Genomic DNA, 26,158 nt, shown 5'->3' with positions numbered 1-26,158 from the left:
GTCCCAAATGAGCTGGCAAGGTCTGTTTTCCTTCTTTTGCTAAGGACTGTAGCAAAGGAATGAAGAACTAGCATCTCTTACAGATGTAAAATCTGAAATCTATTTTAGTAGCATTGCAAAGAACTCATGTGCCTACTGATTTCACCCAAAACTGTGAAAAGAGTTATAACTCATATTCTAAATTTGATTATTTTTCCAGGTTGGTATCACAGCCATCTACACTGTGAACTAAGTTTAGGTGAAAAAAGAATCAGTTTTGGGATACACAGTACCAGATAATAAGATATTGGTAGGTGACCTTGTGGGAAAGCATTAATGGAACATACAGTTGGGCAGTCAGAACAATTAGCTAGGAACAAAAAACATCCGGGCACTTAGTGAAGGATCAAGGATCTCAAGTCAAGGATGAGGAAGACTTATTTTTCAGAAGCATGGGCATTGCTTCAAACACCACTTATCCAAAACAGTTGTTCTAGACTCGATTGCTTACCACAGAGAAAATAAAATAGTCTTTCATCAACTTATTGTAACCTTTATGGGCCTAGAGAAGAATACATCCTGCCACTTAGAGGAGGCTTGGCTTCTGGATGTACTTTGAGAAGCATCTTCCCTAATCCCATTCCCACCTCCAGTCACCCAACCACTCCACTCAGCTCCCAGTTGCACATAATTAGGAATACAAAATCCAGTGTTACTGGTTAGTGAAGTACGTCAAAACATTCTTTTTTGTCTGTGAGGGAGAAGACAGACATTATATTGTGAAAGAATAGCTTAAATCACATACAGCCTTCTCTATAAATTGATATCCAACTCTATAAGAACTGTGGATAAAACATACATACTTGCAGCAATCACACAAAATTACTAGCAGGTGGAGAGTGTGGTTGAAAGAAAGCACATTTCCTGACATATGATCAAGAGTCCCATCCTAACCTGCTAACCTTCGTTAGCTTCCCCACTTCTCAAGACAGCACCCAGGGAAAGATACTGCTCTGAACCACTAGCATCTCCACACCCTCTATTCTAAAAAAATCAGCAAGCCTTAAGAGACAGTTAATAAGTAACTGCTGAGGCATTCTGTGACTGCAAGTTTATCCACATCCACACTAAGAGGCTGTTCTCTCACCATCCGAGACATGAGTCCTTCGCTTCATTTTGTATCTGAGAGCAAAAGGAAGAGAAGGCAGGAAAACCATTAACCAGCTCCTCAGTGAGGTGACCACTGCCATATCAGCTTGCTGCTTTTCCTAACACCACTGCAGAAAAAACAACATACATAATCTCAAATAGAATCACCAAGGCTGGAAAAGACCTCCAAGATCATCCAAGTCCAACCATCCATGTACCACCAATACTTCCCCACTAAACCACATCCCTTAGCACAACATGTAAGTGGACAGTGACGCTTAGATGTCAACTAAATTATAAGATAGACCTTAGAAAACAGGTAATTCCTGATCTATCATGGATCTTAATCACAGAGATTATAGTCGTTCTCTAAGAGAAAAATGAAAGAACATTAGGGAAAAGCAAATACATCATTTAAGGAAAATACTGTATAAGTTGTCCGATAATTTTGCTTCTGGACAAACAGTAATATACAAATCAAACATTATATTAAGGCTCAATTTATAAAAGGTTAACAAAGGATTAATAGCTTTACTAAATAGCTATTTAATTCTCACCTATTATCAACCCAACAAATTGCTTCTACTTGTCTATAGTACCTTATATTGATTAGCTCAAAACCCTCCCTAACGCGTACCACACATTTCTCTAACATGAAGTACAACATTTATGAATCATTTATTAACCTTTCATAAAATTCTATATAAACCTTAACATGAAGTACGACCAACTTCATGCATTTCAGTCCCATGCCCCAGGACACATAAAATACAAGACCTTTCAAGTTTTTACTTAAGACTCTGTTTTAGCCAGGAGCATCACAAGCCACAGATTCACCAGTGTCTACGGTGGCTCAGCCAACTCACTGTGGACACAAGCAGTGGTGGAGGAAGATCACAGGGAACAGTTCAGATTCTTCCAAAACAAATGCCCTGTTTTTTTTTTTTTTTATTGGAACTAACGTTTGATTTCAAGACAACAAAATCAGAAAGCAGAAGACAGTCTGATGTAATTCAATACATTGTTTTTCATTCTTTTTAGAAAAACAACAACAGCACTTCATGATATAAATAAATAAACCAGAAAACACGAAGGTAATTCCAAAACTCATCACTAAGATCTTAAAAAGGCAACAGCCGACTGCTTAGTGGTTGCAGCTTAAAGTTGTCTTACCTGCAAATTTTCCACATACTCAGGAGTCCCATTTAGTGTCTCAGACTTAGGGAACAAGACGTATTACATTTAGGTCTCCCAATTTTTTTTTTATTTTATTTTTTTGTTTTTCTCCATTCAGCATTTTTAACTTCAGACCCCCACGTTAGTTTTTTTTGTTTTTCTTTTTTCCTACCAAATTGTCTGTTGTTGGTTTTTAAAAGTTCAGATCAGGCTTGTACTTCTCCTTCACTCTCAGAGCCACCACCTTCATACCTAAAATCTTCCATCAGGTCTTCATGTTCTTGCCCCTTCCCTTCCTCCTTCTCCTCCTCTTCATCCTCATCATCATCTCCAAAAGTCTGTTCCTGCATTGTAGTAAAAGAGAAAGACCTGGCAGCAGCTTGTGCAGCCAGACCGGATGTGAAGTTAAAATCTGTTGATATGTGAAGCTGAGCCAGCCTATGCTTTATTTTTGAATGCAGTGCATCCACAGAGGGAGGCTGTGAAACTTCTACTCTATCCGTATCGCTTGGCTTGAGATCTTCAACTTCCCCTTCATACTGATAGCACATTGTCTCTTCAGCCTCTGTAGAAACACCTTCAGTAGGACTGTCTTTGTTTCTCTCCATCTCAGGATCTTCATACAAATATTCTGTCCTGCTTTTATCAGCAGCATTCACTTCTGAATTAGAGTCGCTTTCTTCAGATTTATCACAACTTTGGCTGCAGTCCTGCTTTTCTGTATTTGAATTCATGTGTGATTCCAAATTATTTAGGAGCTTCAATGACTCTACAGGAGACAAGGGTTTCACTGCAGCTTAAAAAGGGGAAAAAATGAATTGATAACTGAAAGCAAGCTGCTATGTACAAATAATATTTGTGTCTGAAAAGATGCAAGATTGGAAGTGTCAAAATGGATTAAAAACCAAACCAAACCAAACAATAACAACGACAACCAACAACAACAAAGAAAATAAATCAAAGAAAACCTAAAACAAATTGGTGTTTTCTAGCCACAGAAGTGAAATGAAATGTGATAACTGCTCCTTAGAACTAAGTTTTAAAATGTTTGATATAGAAAGATGGCAGAAAACTGATTTTTAACAATGGAATCGAATGTGGATGATGCATTCCATGATCAAGTTAAAAACAGGTAAAACTTCTGCACTGGATACAGATTTGAACTGTCTTTGTTTTAGACAATGGTTTACCTAATCCAATAAAGACAGCTGGTACAGAAAAAAAGTCCTTACACGCAATGTCTGATCTCACATCACAACATACAAACACAACACGTATTCATACAGCCAGGTAAGATGTCCTCACAAATTAAGTGTGGTTTAATTTAGCCTCTCTTGAAGTTAGTAGCAGCAGCGAGTCCCATTGCCAGCAACGGGATGCTTGCCAGGAAGTCTCTCCTCCCAGTGTTAAGGGTTAGTATAACTTGGTACAATCACTTCTTGAAGAACAGATGTCTCTCTTTTTTAAGACAAACGATACAATGTCCATTTCCAAGTAACTGATTCCCTAAACTGCAGTAGCTCCATTAGAGTAGCAGCACGAACATAAATGAGCGGCAACAGCAGATTCCCAAGTAGCATTTCCCTTTCTAATTCCATTCTGACTTTACCCCTGTAAGCAGAGATGAAAATAACTCTGGGAAATAAGGAAACTTGTCATGGGAAACAAAACGTATGGTGTTAGGATTTTTCCATTGCATCCTATTGCAGTCACATTTATTTTAGCTAGTTGAAGGTAGGCGTATCACTACAATTGTCACATGGATAATTACTTTCACTAGCACGCAAAGGCTATAGATTAGAATTTGTATTCTATTGTTTGTTTTAAAAATTCATATACTGAAGGAGCACTGGACCAGACTCATTTCAATTACTGAGTAGCTGACCATGTGTTGTGCTCTTTGGGCATATCAATGTGCTGGAAGCTGACCTCTTTTATGTAGAAACCAGCCTCTCCCATCAGTGAACCAAAAACCTTATTAAATGGCTTGCTATGTGCCTTGATTAAAGCCTCAGCATCTCTCAGGGTCTTTTTTTTCACCCCAAAACAATTGCATATTAGTTTCAGAGCTAAAAGGAGACCATATTAATTATTTTTATAAACCATCCTCATATATTCAACTTTTGTACTGTTTAGAAGGAATCTGTGATAAGTCCTGAGCAGATGAAAGAAATGACACTTTCTTCACTTCCCATTATAGACTTTCTAATCCTAAAAAAAAAAAAAAAAAAAAAAAAAGTAATATCTCTATGTGAAAAGGAAAGGAACTAGCATGAGCCACAAAGGCTTACAATGGAATGGTTACTCAAGATTACAGGAGTTAGCTGACTCCTCCTGCAGCTGTTACAGCTGTTCAGCTAAGCCAGTCCATTGATTTCTATAAAGCTATAACCACAAATGACCTAAAGAGATACTAATGTGGATAGGCATCAGCTGCTAGCTTAGGTAAGGAAATTTCCTATGCAAGCTTCCTTGACAAAGAAGTCTTTCTGTAACAGTCACTATATTCATGAAGACTTGAAGTGAGGGTAGGATTTTCTCCCTTCTGCTTCCTTTGGGAAGTTGCGTGGTATCCCATCTAACATCAGAAGGATAATACAGAAATCCTACTCGTGAGTAGTCTCTGATGCAATTTGATATCTTTGCTTTTTAACTCATCTAGAAGAGAAGAGCAGCCAATACCAACAGCTGGGAGGTTGTCTTTAGCATAGTTATAGCTAAGTGGACATAACAAAAAAAAGTTGTGATGCTCAGGTATTTTTGTGGGTTTGATATCAATAGAAACCGTCTCATAAATACATATGGTACTGTGTGTTTCCACTAAATTATTGAGAGATGCAATCGATGGCTGGCTTTTTTCTGGCAAAAACTGCAGTGGCAGAATCCTTGGATTCTGAATATGCTGCCAAACTTGAGGGTTGTTTTTCTTAAGCTAGAGTATGACAATTTTCAGAGGGCTCCTCCTAACCCATCCTGAAGAGGAAGGAATGAAAATGGGAAAACGAAAGGAAAGAAGAAAATACAAATCACTCCCTCGTTATATAAAACACTCACTCATTATATTAAAGATAATAAATCAAACAGCTCAAGCAGCAGAAGCAGCCAAGCTGTATCCAGACTCAGAGGAACTGAGATTGTCTTGCTGAGGCAAAGTAAATTTTCATACTCTTGCTTTCAGGTTCAAGTGGCTACAGCTACAAGCAGTCCCCAGAATTAGTAAAGGGAAGTTTGAAACAACTCCTCCCTCTTAGGCTTTTTTGTTTTTGTTTTTGTTTTTTTTTTTTTAAAATACATTCTGTGTGCTTCCTCTCTCACAGAAACAAAAGCCTGTCTTAGTCTGTTATGAATCTTTAATTATTTCTTCACTTTAATCTCTCAATTTTTGTTTGGCTGTGATAAATTCTGACAGTTTCTTTAAATTCCAAAAAATATTTATGAACCCCGATTAAAATTCATATTTATGAGAAAGCAATGAAAGAAAGTCAGTGTATTTTGCAAGGATTATAGCCTGACAGTCCTCTTTATGCCATGCTTCATAGTTTGTGCACTTAATACTTTGGCTCAATATTCTTGTTTGGAGCCAAATGATTGCTATAAAAATTTAAAGAGATGGAATAAAAAAAAATGAAGTCACACAGTATTGTCAAAGACACTGCCATCTTCGAGCACTATTTAAATTCTATGGCAGTCAGAAACTTGATGGTAAATGGACATTTACTCTTTCTGAGAAAGGGAGTAATTTTCAAAAGCAGTGCTTACCATGGTCACTGAATAGGAGTTGTTTCCATTTCTGCCTTTCTGCTTCTGAAGCTTTAAATCCCAGTACAGATTTCAATTCTTGCAACACCCTTTTAGATTCCTCTCTCTCTCGTTTTTGTCTCTCTCTCTCTTCCTGGGAAAAGCAGTCAAAAGCTTCCCTGTTATATTCATTGTCCATATCAGAATAATCAACATAGGCTTCCAATTCCTGAATAAAGAAAAGAAATATTTTATATTTTTCACTTTCAGTGTAGACCCTATTCTAGAAGCTAATGCATGATCAAGTGATCTCAACGCAAGTCAACCACAGTGGAAGGATGGAGCCTAGTTTGAGCAGAGCCAGTGCATCTGACATTCTTAACTCCACTCAATGCAAAGTTAACATCATTGCAGCCACCTAAGACTTACTTTCATCTACAAGTATTCCCCAAGAATGGGGAATACCTTCCCATGAAACACAGCAGAAGGAAAATATATCAATTTTTTTCCTTTCTTTTACAAGTCCCCTTATGAAATAGCTCCCGATACCAACCTGGCTTGCTTTGACAAGACAAGAAGGTCACTGCACAAGCAACTGAAAAAGGAACAAAGCCCAATTTTTAATTTGAATGATCCTACTTTTTTTACCTGTTCTTCAGGGATGGGATCTCTGTCTTCTATGTACACAGTAGGCTGTATTAAAGGTACTGAAGTGTGCTGTAGGTTATCACAGGAAGCTTCAAGCTTGCCTTCAGGGGAAAGGAAAAAAAGGGATGAAGAAAAAAAAAAAAAAAAGGAATTCTGAGTGTTCAGTGATATTTTTGACTCAGTCATGTGTTATGACACAGGCTAGAAGAAGTTGCTATCTGGTGCATCAAATGCTTTCTTGCATAAACAGTATAGTTACCACTTTTAGACAGGAACAATTCATTTAGTGAGGATTTGTCCCAAGTCCAATGCTCTTCAATATTTCCATTGGATGAAAAAAAAAAAAAAAAAAAAAAAGAAAGTATTTAAGCTCATTAGATCTCCTGACATTGTGATAATCTGCAAGGACACTGAAAAGTAGAATTAAAAAAAAAAAAAAACTAATGGAAAATCAGAGATGCCCCAGGAAGAATTGGACTTCAGATACAGCAGTTCAGTGACAGCAGCTGTGACATTTTGCGCTTTTGAATAGCCAACTGCATAAATATATGTTGATTGACTGGGCAGCACCACTGAGAAAAGGATCTGAGGAGACCAGTCAATTATACCCTGCTGTAAGAAAGAAGCCAGACTACATATAAACAGCAGCACAGATTGTTAGACACAGGAAATTACTTTTCTGCTCTGCTTGGCACTGATCAGGCTGTGGATGGAACATAGTGCTCAGGCTGGGATTCCTCCATTCAGAGATACTGCAGACCAGCTAAAGGGTGTCCAGAGGAAAAACAATGGAAATGGTCAGAGGGCTAAATAAAGTATAGCTGTTATAGAAGATTCAAAGGATATGTGGTTACGTGGAGAAGACAGAAATGTTATTAGCCGCCTTAAAAAATGTAAGAGAAGGCTATAAGGAGGAAATGGATTTCCACTGTGGGTGGTCAAAAGCACTTTTATTTATTTTTTTTTTTTAATTGCAGCAAAAGCTATTTATACTGAATATCAGAAATAGCATTCTACTGGTAAATGAAATTTAAGTGCTGGAACAGATGCCTGGAAATACCATAAAATATCTCTCAGCAGATGTTCTAAGAGCAGGTAAACAACATTTACATATGGCAAAAATACAAATTTGCCACTGAGAAGAGAAGTGGGCAAGACAAACTTGACAAACCCCATTCACCTTTATTTTCAATTTTTAATCTATACACTGAATACACAGACATAGTATTCTTAAGGTAGGCAGTTCACACTGACAATGACTCTAATGATGCTCAGTTACCTGCTTTTGCAAACAAGGAAAAACATGTGATTCCCTGTTCGCTTGGGTTGAGTTAAAGATTTGATGATCCAGATGTATTTAAATGCAAAATGATAATTTAAAAGAAAGGTAAAGCATGAAGTGAAACCTGACACAAGTGGAAAACTGATGTTCATTGCACAATTGCATCTTGGAATAAAAACATTTAAAAAAAATATGCTGCTGAAGGTATGAAAACAAATTTGGAAGTGTAATAAGGAATTTATCAATGAAAAGCTTGGTTTCCTGAATTAGAAGAACAAAACAGCTGCACCGATATGTACAGGCTGCTCTATTTGCCATCTGTTTGGGGTGATAACGTTGCTAAGGAGACGCTTCAAGAGCACAAATTCAATGTTTTCACTAAAGCTGCTGTGGCTTTAGCTCCTCTCTGGTGGATTAAAGGACTGCAAGACCAGGAGCTTGCAGCAGGGTACTATGGTCCTACGGGAGTATTTGAATGTTCAGTTGGTTGACCTAAAGATTTTTGATTTAATAAACTGAGCTTTTTAATATATTTGCAATAAATCTGCTTTGACATGCAAAAACTTGAAGCAGTAAGTATGTAATTAAGATCCGGATGCTTATAGAGAAAACAAAGACATGCAAAACATGGGCCCTGTCCTGCACAATCTCCAGGTCACCAAATTGGAGAAAAATGGATTCGATGGATGGACCACTCACTGGGTAAGGAACTGGATGGTTGCACCCAGAGAGTTGTGGTCAATGGCTCAATGTCCAAGTGACGTTTACTGAAACAAGAGACTGGTAATGAGTGGCATTCCTCACGGATTGTTGCTATTTAACATCTTTGTAGGCAACATGGACAGTGGGATTGAGTGCACCTTCAGCAAGTTTGCAAATGACACCAAGCTGAGTGGTGCAGCTGACATGCTAGAGGGAAGGGATGTCATCCAGATGGACCTGGACAGGTTCAATGTCCATGTGAACCTTGTGAAGTTCAACAAGGACAAGTGCAAGGTCCTGCACCTGAGTCGGGGCAATCCCAAGCACAGATACGGCAGGTTAGGCAGAGAATGGCTTGAGAGAAGCCCGAGGAGAAGGATTTGGGGGTGTCAGTTGATGAAAGACTCAACATGAGATGACAATGTGTGCTCACAGCCCAGAAAGCCAACCATTTCCTGGGTTGCATCAAGAGAAGCAAGACCAGCAGGTTGAGGGAGGTGATTCTGCCCCTCTACTGTACTCTTGTGTGACCCCATCTGGAGTATTATGTCCAATTCTGGGGCCCCTAACATGAGAAGGGCACTGAGCAGTTGAAGAGTGGATCCAGAGGAGGACTACAAAGATCATCAGAATGCTGGAGCACCTCCCCCACAGGGACAGGCAGAAAGAGTTGGGGCTCTTCAGCCTGGAGAAGGCTCTGGGGGATCTTATAGTAGCCTTCCAGTATCTGAAGGGAGCCTACAGAAAAGCTGAGGAGAGACTTTTTATGAGGGTGCATAGAGACAGGATGAGGGGAAATGGTTTTGAACGGGAAGAGGGTAGATTTGGACTACACATCAAGAAGAAATTCTTTGCTACAAGGGTGGTGAGACACTGGAACAGATTGCCCACAAAGACTGTGAATGCCCCCCTCCCTGGAACCATTCAAGGTCAGGCTGGATGGGGCTTCGAGCAACCTGGTCTAGAGGGAGGTGTTCCTGCCTATAGCAGGGGGGTTGGAACTAGGTGATCATAAGGGTCCTTTCCAACCCAAACCATCCTATGATTCTATGAAAACCGCTTTGAAAAATATGTGCTATGCCGCTGCCTAGGGTGCCACAACTAGGACAGAGCACAGTTCAAAGCAGTTCTTTAGTGGCTGGATGCTCCCAGTGAATAATTCAGCAAAAGCATTCCAGTGAGTATCAAACTCGAGAAAAAGTAAATTTAAACAGTGGATACGCTTTGTATTTACAGATGGAGTAAAAAGGAGTGACTTTGTAATACTAAGCACAACTGAAAGTTATTGCTGAAAATATTTAATATATACAGCTTTTAAGTTATGAAATATTTCCTCTCAAAACTTGGTCTAAACCATTAACAACAACTCCCTCTTCATCACTGTTCATAATTGATGATATATCCCCACAGCTTTTCTTTGGTTAGTTGAACTAAACATCTACTGCACCAAAAGCACTATTCAACCAATTTGACACAAAGTTGTATTGTTAGGCTTTTAACTACAGCTTTTGTAAAAAAATTCATTTGATTTTACATAATGGTGAATAAAGACAAAATAAAGATGTGCTTAGCTGTTATATTATTTCAGCAGGAAGGTATCTTCTTTCAAAGAGTTTTAAGGAAGTATTGAAAAAAAGCCCCACATGTAATTCACATAATTAATTCACATAATCATGACTGACAGATGAGCTGTTAAGATGAATACAAAGAGATTACAAGTTAGCAGAGGGGTTGGACTCGATCTCCTGAGGTCCCTTGAAACCTCTACAATTCTGTGATTCTGTAATAAGATGATTTCATGCACAGCTTGAAAAGTTCAACTCACAGAAGCTGAACTGCTCAGAAATACATTAGGAAATTCAAATGTAGTCAGATAAAAATAACATAATTTAAACATAATTTAAAAGTAGTTTCTGGGGAGTGATTCAGTAAACTTGTTACAAAATAGAGATTCAAACCACACACATTCCCACCAGGCAAGTCACTGGACAAAACTGAAAGTGAAAGCTCTTTAATGATTTTGCCTCATAATATATATTAATAACAGCAAGTTTGTTATGTCATGTCTGGACCTGCGTGGAGCCTGTAGACACGGGATTCACCAGTGCTCCCAATTCTAATGTGAACACGAACAATGTCAGCCTGGGCATCTCTTGGACCACAGCAGTACTCAACCACCTACTGGATACCCCACCCATACATAATTAAGAGCCTAGCTCACTACAAACTGGGATTTCTGTAGGTAACTTGCTGATACATATCCCAGATAATAATTTTCCTAATATAGTCTCCATTACTACCAGCATTACTCAGATGCTGGGCTGTGCCTTCCTAGGCCAGTAAAAAAGCTCCTGGAAACAAGATCAGAAATTTTATGTTCAACTCCGTGTCAAGAGAGTTTCAGCTCACTTCAATCACTTAAGCTAAATGTAAATCACAAAAGATAACAGCATGGACAGTAGAGCTCACTAAGGCAAAACTTTGGCATGTGCTGTTCACATCACTTTTAAACACAAAGGAGATTAGCTCACTATATCTGAGAGAGCAGGAAAGCAGGTGTTATAAACTCAATACATCAATTTAAAATGTTTCAGGAAATGTCATTATCAAGAAATTTTCATGACAAGGTAATTGTCATTTCAATTACCTATCTAATATTTATGCAATAGATAAAAGAAAAACCTCAGAGATATTTCATCAAAATCCCACCACTTCACACGCTGCTCACCAATTACAGGGAAAAATCCACTATTGGGCTCCACTTGGAAATGTAAATGTACCATGTAAATCCACATGCCTCATAGACTAAGTTAGCATTTTATTTTTTATATTTTTTTTTCCTGAAACAAAAGCTTCAAGGCCATCTCAATAATGAAGTCTGACAAATAGATAGCTTTTCAAAGAGTAAGGTTGTTAAATCTCTTTACGCTGAAATTCAGAAAATAAAGGCTGAATGCAGCTTTTGATCCATTCCAACTCTAAAGCACATCCCTTTAGTTGCTAAATTAACCTCTCATATTTACCTTTTTTATTTGGGTTTCTTCCACCCATTTTCTCCACCTGAGAAATGGCTTCTTCCCAGCAGCTGTTGCTTGCCTGCATATGAGGCTGAATAAACTTTAGTTTTTGTTCCAGAACCTGGTGCGCTTCTGTTGTTAATTCAGGTGTCTCCTTAGTGCTAACAAGTTTTTCAAGTTCATCCTCAAGAATTATTACCCTAATGAAATGAACAGAAATAAACACAAATAAATATTTGTCTTCACAGTTTCTTCAGCTATTTAATATCCTGTTATTCTCTTTAGCTTGTAAAGATCTAGTTTGGCCATCTCCTCGATAATGCCACACATTTTGAAAAATAAGATCCATTTATCCACATTGAGATACACCGTTCACTCATAGTAATTCTTACACGTAAGATTAAAGGAATAGATAGTTTCAGCTACTTCACCAGCCAGTGATGACATTTTAAAAATATTTACTATAGTTACTAAGAGCTGAACTTTCTTATAAAGCATTTGGTATGTTAAGAAGTCAAGGGAAAGTAAGTACATTTTCAGATTTTTTTTTTAAGGGTTAGACAAAAGCAAATATAGAAATTAAAGTACTGCTTAGCTTTGAATTTTCACTAGATATCAAAAGAATAATCAGGAAACAACACTGGATTTCCCATTGAAACAGGAGTCTTTGACCTCACTCTACATAAAGATATACTTAGATGACAGCTGAGAGTTCAGACACAGCAATGGGAAGAGTGTGAGAATGTAAACAGGGAAACAATCTCTGAAGCATTCTTCAGATAATTATACCGTCAAAAAACATCTTTACTATTTTACTTTAAAGTAGAGCTGTTACCTTGGAAACAGACACCTTAGTAAAATCAATTAGGAACAGGACAGGCATGATGTACTTACAGTGACTGTATCTGCATTTTTTGTTTCTAATCTGGGATAAAGTAAACTGACAACCCAAAGAACTCGAGTCTGAAGCCTTCTTCCCACAGGCATAGTGTCTTAATTCATGTGTAAACTTACTCATTCAGCAGTGCCTTGAGATGAAGCTGCAGACTGCGTACTGCTGTTTGAAGGCTGTTCAACTCTCTTGACTTCTGTTTTGTTCTGGTTGGTCGTTCAAAACCTGACTGATGCTGAGTTTCAAAGTACCGATAAAACTCATAGCTTCTCTTGAGCTCCTCTAAGCAGGCAGCATGTGTATGAGGTAGGCCTTGAGTCACATCAGACAGGATATGATGAGGCAACCGTTCAGGGGAGATCAAGGGCTTGGGGGATGCATTGGCTGGGGAGAGAAGCAGTACCAGTCTCCTGAAGAACTCCGAACTCTGCCCTACCCATAGCTGAAAGAGAACCTGCAAAACAGAGTGAGGTTAGTTCTGTGTACCTGGAACACAGCCAGCCTCCAAAATAAAGGTGCAGATACAGAATGCAGAAACATTCCTCAGCCTACCACAGAAACACTGAAATAATAAGAAAATCCACTGAGTATTTTTGAAGGATATCTCTGACTATGTGGGTTCAGATCTAGTGAACCTCAGATGACCATTAATTCTCCAATGAAGTGCATTATAGGCAATTATGTTCAAAAGTCTGTCAGAGACCTCAATTTTCATATTCTCATCAGGCAGTCTCATTATTTGCTATGATCTTCAAATACCCTACAGCTCAAAAAGAGCTGCCAAAATTCTAGTGGCAGCGAAGACAATTTTTCCTTTATAACATTAGGCTATAATTTCTACATCCACTTAAAAGTTACTGCATTGGCCCGCAACCAATCTTGAAACAGAAGCCTAATTGCACTCTACTTCAACAAAAAAACATTGTACTTCAGGAGAAAGCTGACTTAACTCCTTTCTTCAGCCAAAGTGAGAAATTTGATGAATGCCACTAAAGAGCTGTAAGACACGAATCATAACATTTTACATGGCACAGAAGAGGTTAGGCAAACTGAGAAGAAGCAAACCCACAACTTAACTTCTTAGGAACTTCCACTTCAAATGAAATGAGCAGTTGTCTTTGTTTAGAGAAGACAATCAGCTGTATGCACCACAAGAACTGAAACGGATTCTCACACTGAGCCTGCATGCATGTGTGTCTTTCTAAGAGCAATTACCTTGAGTGCAGGCAAGCTGAAGCCATCCGTGAGATTGTGTGCCTCCTCCTCAGATACCTGCTCTTCACTCAGTCCCAGTCCCAGGTCCTTAAAAGGGACTACACAGATGTAGCTGGTCACGTTGTCGCTCTCAGAGTTCAGAGGGTAGGTTTAGCCAGAGTTAAGGAGGCTAACAAAGTACTTTTGCATTAAACACATAAGGCAAAAAAAAACACCTCAGAAAATGGCATCCAATCTCTGTTTAGTTGAATCTAAATCCTGTTTAATTGAACTTTCCGTCTTTCTTCACAGCACAGTTTTACAAGCTCATAGAAGGATGAGAGATAGAACAACAAATAAACTTCTATGTCTAAATGCAACCACTTAGAAAGAAACAAATACAATCAGATTGATGCAAAATCTCAGCATTCCTTTCAAGCGAGGAAATTATCCTTAATCAGTAAATTCCCAATAAATAGCTCATGTCAGCCTCAACAGAGATCAGAGAGAAGATTGATGTTTTGATTTACAAACTGAATGTTTTCAACCTCCCTGGTCACGTAAAGGCCATTAGAAGTACTTCTCTCTTATCCAGCTAATATGTTTTCTGGGGAAGCCACAAGTTCTACTCACTCTCACTCCCAAATTTTCCACCCTCTACATTCTCTTAGGATTGTATTTGCAATAATGCTCAAGAAAGTGTTCTTCGTTTGAGTGGGAGCACACTGCACAAAGGGAAATTTCTGTGGCTCAGGAAACATCAATACTAAGTGCTCAGGCTCTGAACAAACACATTTCTCACTAATTTCTACTCAAAGACAGGAAGAAAGATGCCTGTGAAGTGCTCTCCAGAAGCATGAATGCAGATGAAAATCTGCAATGCAAATGACTCAGTAACACAGCATCTGCTGCTTCACATAAACACAGTGTCAGTGGGGTCAGCTAGTCTAAATTAACCTGAAAGTGTGTCCAGCAGATGGAGCACAGGGACATTAACTCCACCAGAGACTGAAAATACAGGTCAAAATCTTCAGGACCTATTATCTTAGAGACTAACCACAGTCTGTGTTAATCTTTTTCTGCAACAGCAAGAAAAACAGTTTAAACATGTGGATTTTTAAATCTATTAAAAAATTACAGGGAATCTCTCAAGAAGATGGTTTGACCAAATGAGTCACTTAGACACAGTGCGTCTCAGCTAGGGATTCCCATTAAACTCCCACACTGTCTCCTGCCATGCCCTCTTACTTCCAATAATTTTGGTTAAAAATGTACTGACATTTCCTCAGTGCTCTTTGATCTAAAGCATGTCTTTTTTTTTTCACATTGTGAAATTAACTAAAGGGATGCAAGTAGAGTAAATAAGTGTACCTTATTTAAACACTCCTGCTTTTGCAAAAATACTTTTCTCACGTTTAACTTACATTCCTTATTAGCTTAGAGCAAGAGAAGGCAAAGATACTAAATAATAAACTGTCAAATCCAGAATAAAATATATGTACAGTGAATATCTAGTCTCCGCTTGGAGGATGATGATACTTATAAAAAAGCAAAAGGACTAATGCACCCACATACGTAACAATTTAATAGTAGTACTTTGCTCTTCAGAAGTACTTTCCCATCTAAAGATCTAACAAGGCCTCATAGAATTCCTAATAAATCCAAGATGCTCTGTAGTCTCATAAAATTCTGGAATCTGCTGGAAGGGATGAACAAAGCATGTGATGACTGTGATGGCTGGTCAACAACAAAAATCTTTACTTAGATATTCCAGAAGCAAACTTCTGATGTAGGCTTTTAGAGCCCAAAGAGAGTACATCTACTTATTTATTTACCTTCAGCTTAAGGTTTTCTTGTATTAGCTGTCTTTCCTAAGCAAAAAAGTGGTTGCTTTTTTTTTTTAACATTTCGTGATTAACTAAATTTCTTTTTCAAAGGAGAAGGAACAAAATTTAACTAGATGTAATAAGAGCAAATTTTCCTGAACTCAACGCATCTTAAATACATAGAATGTATTTTATCATCCACTTCATCATAATGAAAGGACATTAAATTTAAAAATATAATAATCAGAATATCCTAAGTGGAAAGGGACCTACAAGGATCATCAAATCCAACTCCTGGCTCCACGCAGAACCTCACCGAAATTAAACCTATGACTGAGAGCACTGTCCAAATGTTCCTTGAATTCTGGCAGCTTGGTGCACTGGGGAGCCTGTGCCAGTGCCTGATCACCTCTAAATTATTACACAACTCAGTGTAGTGCAGTGCAGAGGTTTCCTACACTAGTAGTGACAAATCTGCATCATATCCTGCAAACACCCAACCCAACTTTTAGCTTAAGCTAAAATAAGGATATTGTATTCCACTATGCCCTCATTTTTCAGGCTTAAGGAGAAATACTCTTTTCTCCTCTATGGCTGTTTCTTCTACAACTGTGGACAATGCACTCTCGTTGGTATGAACAAATCAGAGTAAGGATGACGTGAGAAAATGCTGAGTAGTTTCTGCAAGTCAATAACTGTCACTTCACATGAAACGTAGAGAATCCCTCTTGTGAAATATTACTGGTCCACTGAGTTTAACAAAAATACTTAATTTAAGCTGCAGCATCATAGTATGTTTTTCTATTTTACATGGGAACAAATTGTAATTAGGAAGATATTAATTTATTCAATTCACTCTTAGAAAGTGGCATACCAACCACAAGCAAACACTGGCAAGCTTCTTGTCTTACTGAAGTGAGTAATGATAACGTGTCAGGTTTATGTGATCTGTATTGCATATCTGTATTTAAACTGTAAAGCTGTGAATGAAGATTTTTAATTCTCTGTAACAACTTCATTAGTCAGATCTCCCACTTACTCATTTGAGATACACATTACCATTACCTTCACTAAGCCTTGATTCTTAGTATATCAGGTAGGAAGATTCAAATGCTATTGTCTTGGAGACTAAGATGCATTTCACACATTGAATTTCTACTGGAAGATATTTCAAGCAAAAATGCAAAAAAAAAGCAAAAAGCAAAACAGCCAAAAAAACAATGTCATGGTTCTATGTTTTTTGTTTTTGTTTTTTTTTTGTTTTTGGGTTTCAGTATTCCACATCAAAACATCACGTAGTGTACGGGGTATTAAAGTGTCACTGCCCCAATCCCAGGTACCTATCCCTGTACATTACAGAAGTCACGGGATCTGGCCCTTCCGGGTGGGGGGGGCGCTCTCTTGCTGCCTGGCAGTGGGTGCTGGAGGGTGCTTTCCTAGCCGTTCCAAGCTTTTCAGGTTTGAATCGGTCCCGGGAACTCTCTCTCTCTCATCTTGTCTGATTTATTAATCTCAATTGCAATTAAATTGTATCTATTGTGTTATCTTGTATTCCAATATTATAGTAAAATAAGTTTTCCTCCATAGATTGTTGCCGCTGTTCTTTTCCTCCCTTCCTTCCTTCCCATTTTTGTGGGACTGGGGTGGGGGGGGGGGGGGAGGGCAGAGGCCTGTCGCCCCTGTCACGGACATAGATTGATCTGGTCAAATCCGTGACAAACAATCAATCAAGCCAAACGAAAACCAAAACACCTGTTCTACTACATTCTACTACATTCTGCATATAGAATGCTTCTATATAATGCTTCTCTATTTGGTCGCCAAGAATTTATAGACATACAGTTCCAACCTATTTTTGACCATTCATTTCAGCTGGCATTACTACTAAGGTATCTGCATGATAACTTGGTATAATTGAACCTCCATTTTAAAAATCTTTCAAAGACAGACACAAATGTTTTTCATATCAGAAACGTACCTGTTTTCTGTTTTTGTTTTTGCTCCAATACAGTCTGAAATACTCTACGTTGCCACTTCCTACAGAGTACAACAAAAATCTTGAATTGCTGAGGAGATACAGATTATGATTCAGATTTCATGTTGTGAAGCAAGTGTCACAGTTTGATTTGGAATAGAAAATCCTCACGCTTTTGGCTTATTAATGTAACAAGAGTTTCACCCAGCTTGTCTGAAACAGGAAATCAACTTATCTTTGAAAATGGAGACAAGGAGTGAAAGGGCATATTGTTCTGAGGAGAGGTGCTTTTTTTTTTTGTGTGAGGAAAAAAGATGACTTAGGAATAATCATAAAACAGTACATACATCAAAGACATGGCCATCAATACCTGGGGCAATGTTTTCAATCCACAGGATCTCATCTCACACTGCAAAGTGCAAAAAGAAAGAAATACGCTGACTGCTCCAAATCAAGCATAAGACAAAATTTACTACGCTACATTTTCTTCAGTTTTTGTTTAGATACATAATTAGATATACAATTAGATACTGTATGCTTCTAGTCATGCCAACTCTGAATGTCGGCATGAATGCAGGTAGAAAACCATATTAATGGAATATCTGAACGGATGGGGTTTTTACAAAAAGGATATTTTTTCAGCATGTACAGAGTAGCCAGTCTTGAAGCTCGGAAGTTGGCTCTGACAGACCGATAGACGGCTTTCCGGAGACCAATAAGATGCTGACTAGGATGCTGTCCAGCTTTATTAAGTGGGCAAGCGGCACTGACCCTGTCAAGCAAACTTGAAAAGTAAAATGTGATACAACTGTACAGATGTCCTAAAGTATTTTTAAAAGATAATACATAAGTTTTCTTTTTCTACCACTATTTTTTTGCTCAGTAACTATCTCTCTCTCACACACACACACACACACAAGAAATTCACATCAGTGAATTATTCAGTCAAACATTTAGTTAAGCAGCTAGGATTCCTCTGTAGGCAGCCTGATTCCAGTCCTACCTGAGCCACAGTAAAATTCCTGAGGACATTTGTCTTCTCCAAAGTGTTCCAAAAGAACATAGTAAATGTAGGCAGGCCACAACATTATCTGCCATAAAACTACCATAAGCCCACTGTAAGTTTGCAGATATTTAACATTTGCCTCTTTGCATGCAGATTTGCTCTTTAAATACTTTTTATAGAAAAATGTGCTACTGTTCATTGTTTTTCATGCAAAACACTATTTTTGGTCAAACCCCCTGCAGAATTACTCTCTAGGTCAAAAGAAACGTTACTTAAGTGGTGAAATAGCTTTTATCAATCATGCAGTGAATGACAGCAGTGTTTCATGGAAGTCAGACAGGTAACATGAAATGTACACAATTGTATAAAGCATATTTGAAAATATATTTTGGTATCCATATGTTCAGATGAATACACAATTTAAAAGACACCATTTGCTTATTAGACTATACTTCAAAGTGTCTTCAGAACAGTAAGAAATTGTCTAATCTGGAAATAAATTGGATTATGAACTGAGTAAATGTTAAATATATCTACAGAGTCTTAAGACACATAATCTGATGCCAAACCTGTAGCTACAACACTGAAAATGGCCTAAGTGCACAGTTCATCCTCTCCTGCACTGTGTTCACTAGAACCAGATCGGGAATGGACGTGGTGCGGTCATCAAGACTGACAAACTGGTAGGGGATTGGAAGCCTGCTTCTGCTCTCACCTTACTCAGAGGAAAGTGATGAGTTCACCTTGTATCTGTAAGTCAGGACATGCCAATCTCTAATGTTTTCCTAACTTGTGAAGATAAAATTAGAAGCGTTCAAGGACAAACTCTTATATCACTTCGTAGACTCAAGCCTTGGGTGAACTGTCAGAAGCAGGACCAAAGAGAAGAGTAAAGCTATTCTGCTAGTAAAAACTATTCTCTAGTAAAAAAGAGAAAGAAATTTATGTTCTGCTACAGCAATGCAAGCATTTTCAGCTTCTGCACAACTCATGCAGTACGTGCAGTACTGACAGTATTCAACAAAACAATTTGTATTGCTTCTTGGGAGGCTTGTTTCAGTGTTGGTTGTTTTTTTTTTTTTTAAATGGAATAATTCTTTATTCCAGTAATGTTAATATAACTTGCTATAAATTTCCATGTGACAGACATGCCATATCCCTAGCTTCCTAGGTTTTCATTTATCTTCCACATACTTTAATTGAACTTACAATATATTATCATCTTTGGACATCAGCCACAAACAGCAAAAATTTTTAAAAAAGGTTAAAAGTGAATTTCCTCTTCTCTGCTGCTCCATATCCATTTTCTTTGTAAAGAACTATTATTTATTTCTCCATTAGTTTCACAAATCAAGTTTTAAATAGAATCCCTCCTTTAACAAACCCGCATGTACACTTAAATAAAAAACTATTCTTTGTACTCTAACACAAAAGCAACTTCTACAGAGATGCTATACACAACAACATACACTCACAGAGTTTGATTGTAGTTGAAACTATATCGAGGTAGTACTTTGGAATAAAGTTAATTGTATCAGTGACAGACAAGGAAATAACTACTTGCTTTTTATTGCTGCAGCCTTTCATTGTATATCCCTACAGTTTTCATTTCATAATTTAATAATGAACATACTTTCATTAGCCAGGAGAAAATCCAGGCTGCAACTCGTGATCAAGATTAATTTGTCTAATTGCAACAGAGACAGAAATACTGCTGTTCTGCCTGAGCAGAGCCCTTTCCTACACTGGCTACATAATTTCTGAAATCCAAATTACATTGGCAAGATCTTGAGCATCTCTGCATCACAGAGCTTTTACTGTGCAGGCTTAAAAGCCAACAGAGGTATTAAACTCTTCTGAAGGCCACACTGAAATCAGAACATTCAATGGTCTTTGAAGAGCAGATTATATAAGAAACACATGACATGGTCCTTACTGGTTTGGCTTTTTTTTTTTTTTTTTTTCCCTTAAGTGGCTACTGTGTGTTTCTTTTGTTTTGTTTTGTTTGTTTGTGGGTTTGTTTTTGCTTTGTTTTGTTTTTTAGGTGGGATGGGAACAAAGGCAAAACAACATTTGAATCAATTGATCATATAGCAGCCACTGCCATGCAGTAGTAAACCAATGAACCAATGGAGAACTGACCCAAATCTCATCAAGGATAATTTAACACTTTCAGAAACAGCCAAATATTAATTAACAAGGGGGCATGGAGAGTAGAATAAAGCAAAGCTGTAAGTTTACACAAATTAGCCATATGAGAACATAGCAATGGATGGTGCAATAGAGAGAAAAAAACATAGGACACCAGGACCTGGGCTTGCAGAACTATGCTAAGACAGTCAGTCAAAACCTGGACTTGGTATTATTTGTCAGCTTCATTGTCTTTCATTCATAACAAAATGAATTCACAGTCCAGACTACGCTAGGCTTGCAGAATATTCAAAGAGCAGCATATGTATCATGCAACAGGATGCTGCACTACCCAGTTAAAATCCCATTCCTTTAAAGATATAAAACAATACAAGAAGATACTCATTAACTTTCCAGGTGCAACCATTCCTATTGCCTCAAGACTCTCTCTGAACAAGCATTAAGACTTTGACAAGGTTACTGCTGGAGAACATATCAAACTTAGTTCCTCTAAGATTCACTGTATCAAAATTCACCGAGAGGGGGTAGCTAGATTTTTGGATCACACATAAAGCATAATATCAAGCAAAGAAGTTCACCGTGCTCTGTGCAGCAGCATCTCTTACTTATGTGGGTGCTGGAGGGAACACTTGAGTTCAAACTTCCTCCAGACTAAACCAACCCAAAACCTGTATGACACCGACCTCTTCATACTGAGTATGAATGATGATGATTCTGATGAGAATGCTGACATGGCATTCTCCCACTCCATCCACACTATAAAAGCTTTTGAAAAGCTTGCCAGAATTTTAAGTAAAGGGGCTATGAGATCAAGCACTAGCTTAAAGATCAGTCTGTTTTTTGTTAATCTGTTATCTAAGATATGTAGTAAAAAAACAAGAAACGAGCAATTTTTAACACTGACCACAAGTTCATTTGCTTAAACTTAGGAAAAAACCCAAATTTTTTTTCTCATCTGTTATTTGGACAAGCCCTAATAATAATTTCTTTTAAGAACTCATCTGCAAAGATAAGACTGTCTATTGCTTAACTATACACTTCTTCAGAAAACACAACAAAAAACACAGCTAGGCAGACTGAAGACATGTTTATGCATTCCTAAGGGAGAATAAAGCTAAGTATATTGAAGGTATCTCAAATTCAAAAATTAATTCAAAATGCAAACTCCACAGTTTAAAGCTTGCACATAACAACAAGAGCCTACAAGTTGAGTAGTTGGTCTGGCATTAACCATTTCTTGGTGCACACAGGGGAACTTTTTATTGGTTTTAGAAAGAAGTCAGCAGCATTTAGTTGCGGGCATTTCCTGTCTTCTTTAATTTCAAGTCAAACTGACTCAGGCATATGTCTAGAAATAGGTTGCTACAAGGGAAAAGGACATACATGGCAATGAGAGTGGGTCTTGCACACACTGAATATGTTCTAATGTCCTTCAACATAATAAGAGTAAAGTTATCCAAGGAGTTAAATATTACCCAGAGAGCTAAATAACTAGAGAAACTTTAATACCTTAAGTGGACAAGAGGCAAATCAAGGAGTAAATAACTTAAAATTCTAAACATCTTAACAATTGTATGCAAGAAAAGAAAAGGGAAACGTAATTTTTTTGAGGTTGAAAATGACCTCTGAATAGGCCTTGCTAATTGCTATGCTCTCATTACTTCAGACTATTATTTGATAATTTTGAAGTAATCTTGTTTTCTAAAATATGAATGATTACTTGCAGATCAGTTTGGTTACATGGATTTGGTAATACGAAGTACAAAAAACTGTGAAAGAAGCAACCTAAATAACCCTCCAGGATTGGTTCTAAGTTCTTTTTTTTTCCTTCGGTATTTCATTGCTAAGACTCCAGGAGATTTTCAAAAATGTAGGTGTCCAGTAAATATTTCTGATACTTAATGCTCCTTCAGGATGCATAGTTTTAACAATGTCTTGTTAGGATTCATACTCGCATGTTGGTGAACACAGCTATGATAATTATACTATTTTACATAAAAGCAAAACTTTAAGCAGCATGGTTTTCAGCAGTTCCATTTGTTATGGGAGACAGTGCAACAAGACTATGTCAGAACACATCTGGCTTAGACGGATCTTGCATTAAAATGAAACGTAGACTCACAGGGTAAATCCTCTGGAAATTACTTCAGTCTCTTGAATGAGCCGTAGAGCTTTCCTCACAAGATTAGTAAAAGCTCGACTATTTGCTACTGTTTCTTCCAGCTGGGTACAGTATTTTTGCAGGGACATTTGTAGCTTGGCTGTCCTCCATGTGGCCCACACTCGAAAGACTGCATACACAAGCAGAACCAGTCCCCACGGTAGCCATGATGACTCCTTCCACCATGAAGGAAGCATAAGCAGGGCACTTACAAAGGCAAGCAAGAGTGAGATATCCCTGCAAACAGAGAAAGTAGTTTCAACCACAGACTCCTGAGGTCAAACAAGCAGGAAGTACATGTAGATTCTTAAGTGAGCTGTAAACACCAGAAAATACTAAGCTGCAGATTAAACGTACATTCACATGATATTACACCTTGGGTATACTCTAAAGAAACATTTATCCAGCTATTTAATGGCAAAAGTAGAAGAAAGATGTACCACTTCAAATGGCCACTTTATTTTATATGACCTTAAAACAAAACAAAACCCACAAAGCCAAACCCCAATCTGACTACTCAGCATTAGAAGCTGGAATGGGTAGGAATGGGAATATCTGCATTTCCTGGTTCAAAAATACATTAGGAAAGGATATGGGTTTTTTTGGAAACGAAACCCTCGTGTAACACTAGCTTTATTTTTTGCCATTTGACTCATTTAACTCGGATACCAACAGACAACTAATTTTGAGCACATTCTCATGGCATAGATAGAATAATTATTTTAGATTATTTGGCAGCCTCTGAAAATCCTTTAAAAAAAAACCCCGACAGAGTAATTAGTATCTCAGTTCAGTTGTTTCTAAAGAACATTTCCAAAACCTGGTAAGGCTGTTATTTTCATCTAGAAAGAAATCTACAACAAGTAACTCCTAAAAAATACACGGTGTTTCACATCTAGTATTATAGCTGCAATTTTGTAAAATTGTATCAGTCTTCACAGAGATGGACAGGATATGGGTTTCAACCCACATAACAAACTTCAATCTTTGAAGTTTTTGAAATAAAAATATCATTTTTCCCCCCCCTAAAATCAAACATGGTGCTGGATTTTCTAGTTGCTGGACAGTTCTGTAGTCATTTTTCAATTAGTTCACAAAAGCTAACTCTAACTCTTTCGCTCTAGTGATAGGTTTCAGCAAAGGTGCAGTTAAAGTATTACAGGAACATAAATAACTTTAAAGAAGGGACACACAGTCTGTAACTTCATTAGCATATTTGAAAAAAAAAAAAATCTGCCCCAAAAATCTCCAAAATGAAAGACTGGAAGGGGTCAAAGAGACCAGCTTCTTGATTTTCAGTTTCTGGTTATCTAAATCATCACTGACAGCCCCAGGAAGATAAAGACGATGCCAAATGCACCCATGTATTTATCCCTACTGCTAAGTATCCTCAGAGTTCCAAAGATTTCCCCCAAATTCAGTCTAAATATTTTGGAAATGAATCAAATTATTTTTCTTCGTATCTTTTGCTTTTCTGCACACATTGACATCGCTTCCTTACTACCTTCTACTACCCATAAGACTGTTTCATCCCACCTAAGTTTTCTTCATGCTGGACAAACAATCCTTCCTACCTCAAATGTTTTCAAAACCAATTAATGGCATCTGTTAGGGTTTATAAGTACTGACTTATGCTTATGTATCTATCTCAGATTAAAACTGCTCTTTCAATAAAATGCCTGAGGCAAAAACATGTTTATCCATATATGTGAGTAGTAGTGGACCAAAGACTCAAAGATCTGAGGAAAAAAAAAGTTACTATATTGCTGCATTTTATGTAAAGAACGTACAATATTTGTTTGTTGTTGTTTAAGAGCGAACACTGTAACAGATATTCTCTGTACAATACCAAATATTAGGAGTTGCTAGGGAGCGTAGTGTTGGAAGCTGTCCATTTTCCTGTTGCTTACACTGCCCTGCAGACAGGATACTCGGGTCAAGGAACTCAATCAGTTCCACATCCTCCTGCAGCAGAACTTCCTGTTGCAGGATGGTACGGAGCGTGTCAAATCGAAATCCAACATCCTTAGCACAAATAAGCAGAAGAAAAAACAAGTGTTAGTAAAGAACATGTAAACTCTTAAAATTAAGTTATGATAACAAGGAAAACATCCAGATACCCTACACTTCACTGGCAGCTAACTCTTCCTGAAGATTCAGAAATATTTCAGGTATACCAGTAGTGGCTACCTCACTTTTCTAAACATGCTTAAATTTAAAAACTAATTTTCTATCTATTACTTCAGCCTAGCAGGGTGTTTCACATCGACTTGTGATCAGATCTAGACAGTAGTGCTATCTAGAAACACGTCACAATTATGCCAAAATATTGCACCAAACTATCAGTACAGAACCCTTCCAATTGAGAATGTTGTATAAGCACCAAAACTGAACATGTGGCATTTTTGCATCTAGCTAGATTACAGGAAGGAAAGGAGAGCAAAAGTTAACAGAAGTTTACAGAAGTTTGACATTTCACATTACAGAAGCTTTTTAGTCTGCACTGACCAAATTAGATTATTTATGAAAACCCAGGCTTTCACAAACTAGCTAGTTAAATTCTTTACATTGATATTAATCCAGACTACTTGCACTCTACATTTACTGGAAAACACAGTTTTATGGCTGTGCTCAAGAGGAAACTGCTCTCCTCCAAAATATCCTGTGTCATTTTGTTACCCTAAAGTAGCAGGCAGCAGAAGAAACATGTTTTCCATATTCTTCGGTTGCATTTCTGTCTCAAGAAATTAAGGTTAGAAAAGGTGTGAAGCCAAAAGTTCTAATTCAAAGAGAAACAAGGAGGAAGGGAATTAAAAGGATAGTCAGTAACAAGATGTTGCAGAGATCTTGCTTCTTCAAATGAGGGAGAAGTGATAGCAATCGGATGAACCCTTAGAAATGGAAACTCCTAACTTCTCATATAATTCAGCATTTTTTTTCCCCTAAGTTACATATAGTGATTCATTTTTGTATCACAGTAGAAAAAACAAACTTCTAACTGTTAGATTCCATAACAGTCTAACGCAACATTTCCATGGTGGTGCATTACTTTACTTTGCTTTTCCCAAATGCAAAAGCACTATGGAGAATAGAGCAGAAACAGAACACATAGCTCAGGACAGGACCAAGAGTGGTGGAGCTGCCCAAGCACACTGCTACGCCTGAGCTAAGAAGCTGTAAGAGAGCAAAGCGGCACTAAATGATGCTCTACAGGCTTTCATCTTGAGCTGTGTCTGCAAGTCACTGATTGCAACTTAGGGAC

General features: G+C 37.7%; 1 protein-coding gene across 6 annotated transcripts in view; it reads right to left on the bottom strand.

Moving 5' to 3' along the window:
• Window positions 1-26,158, bottom strand: part of VEZT (vezatin, adherens junctions transmembrane protein) — a 56,244-nt gene that overhangs the window by 7,993 nt on the left and 22,093 nt on the right. Inside the window, exons 4-12 of one of the 6 annotated variants that reach the window (XR_006182078.1) lie at window positions 24,746-24,921; window positions 22,858-23,133; window positions 18,213-18,362; window positions 13,799-13,946; window positions 12,706-13,037; window positions 11,698-11,891; window positions 6,691-6,791; window positions 6,064-6,271; window positions 2,302-3,100 (exon numbers count right to left, since the gene is read on the bottom strand). Coding sequence is in view for 5 of the 6 variants with exons in the window: in XM_042889793.1 (XP_042745727.1) it covers window positions 2,511-3,100; window positions 6,064-6,271; window positions 6,691-6,791; window positions 11,698-11,891; window positions 12,706-13,037; window positions 13,799-13,946; window positions 18,213-18,362; window positions 22,858-23,133; window positions 24,746-24,921 (2,175 nt within the window). In the remaining variant the exon portion in view is untranslated. Of the gene's footprint in view, window positions 1-1,302; window positions 3,101-3,335; window positions 4,516-6,063; window positions 6,272-6,690; window positions 6,792-11,697; window positions 11,892-12,705; window positions 13,038-13,798; window positions 13,947-18,212; window positions 18,363-22,857; window positions 23,134-24,686; window positions 24,922-26,158 lie in introns of those variants that run through there. The other 5 variants (XM_042889793.1, XM_042889794.1, XM_042889797.1 and 2 more) reach the window with 5 other exon arrangements.

The sequence above is a fragment of the Lagopus leucura genome, unplaced genomic scaffold, assembly GCF_019238085.1.
Source record: "Lagopus leucura isolate 7727_CA_CO unplaced genomic scaffold, USGS_WTPT01 Super-Scaffold_100159, whole genome shotgun sequence".
Lineage (NCBI taxonomy): Eukaryota > Metazoa > Chordata > Aves > Galliformes > Phasianidae > Lagopus > Lagopus leucura.
This window is presented reverse-complemented; position numbering and strand designations above follow the sequence as displayed.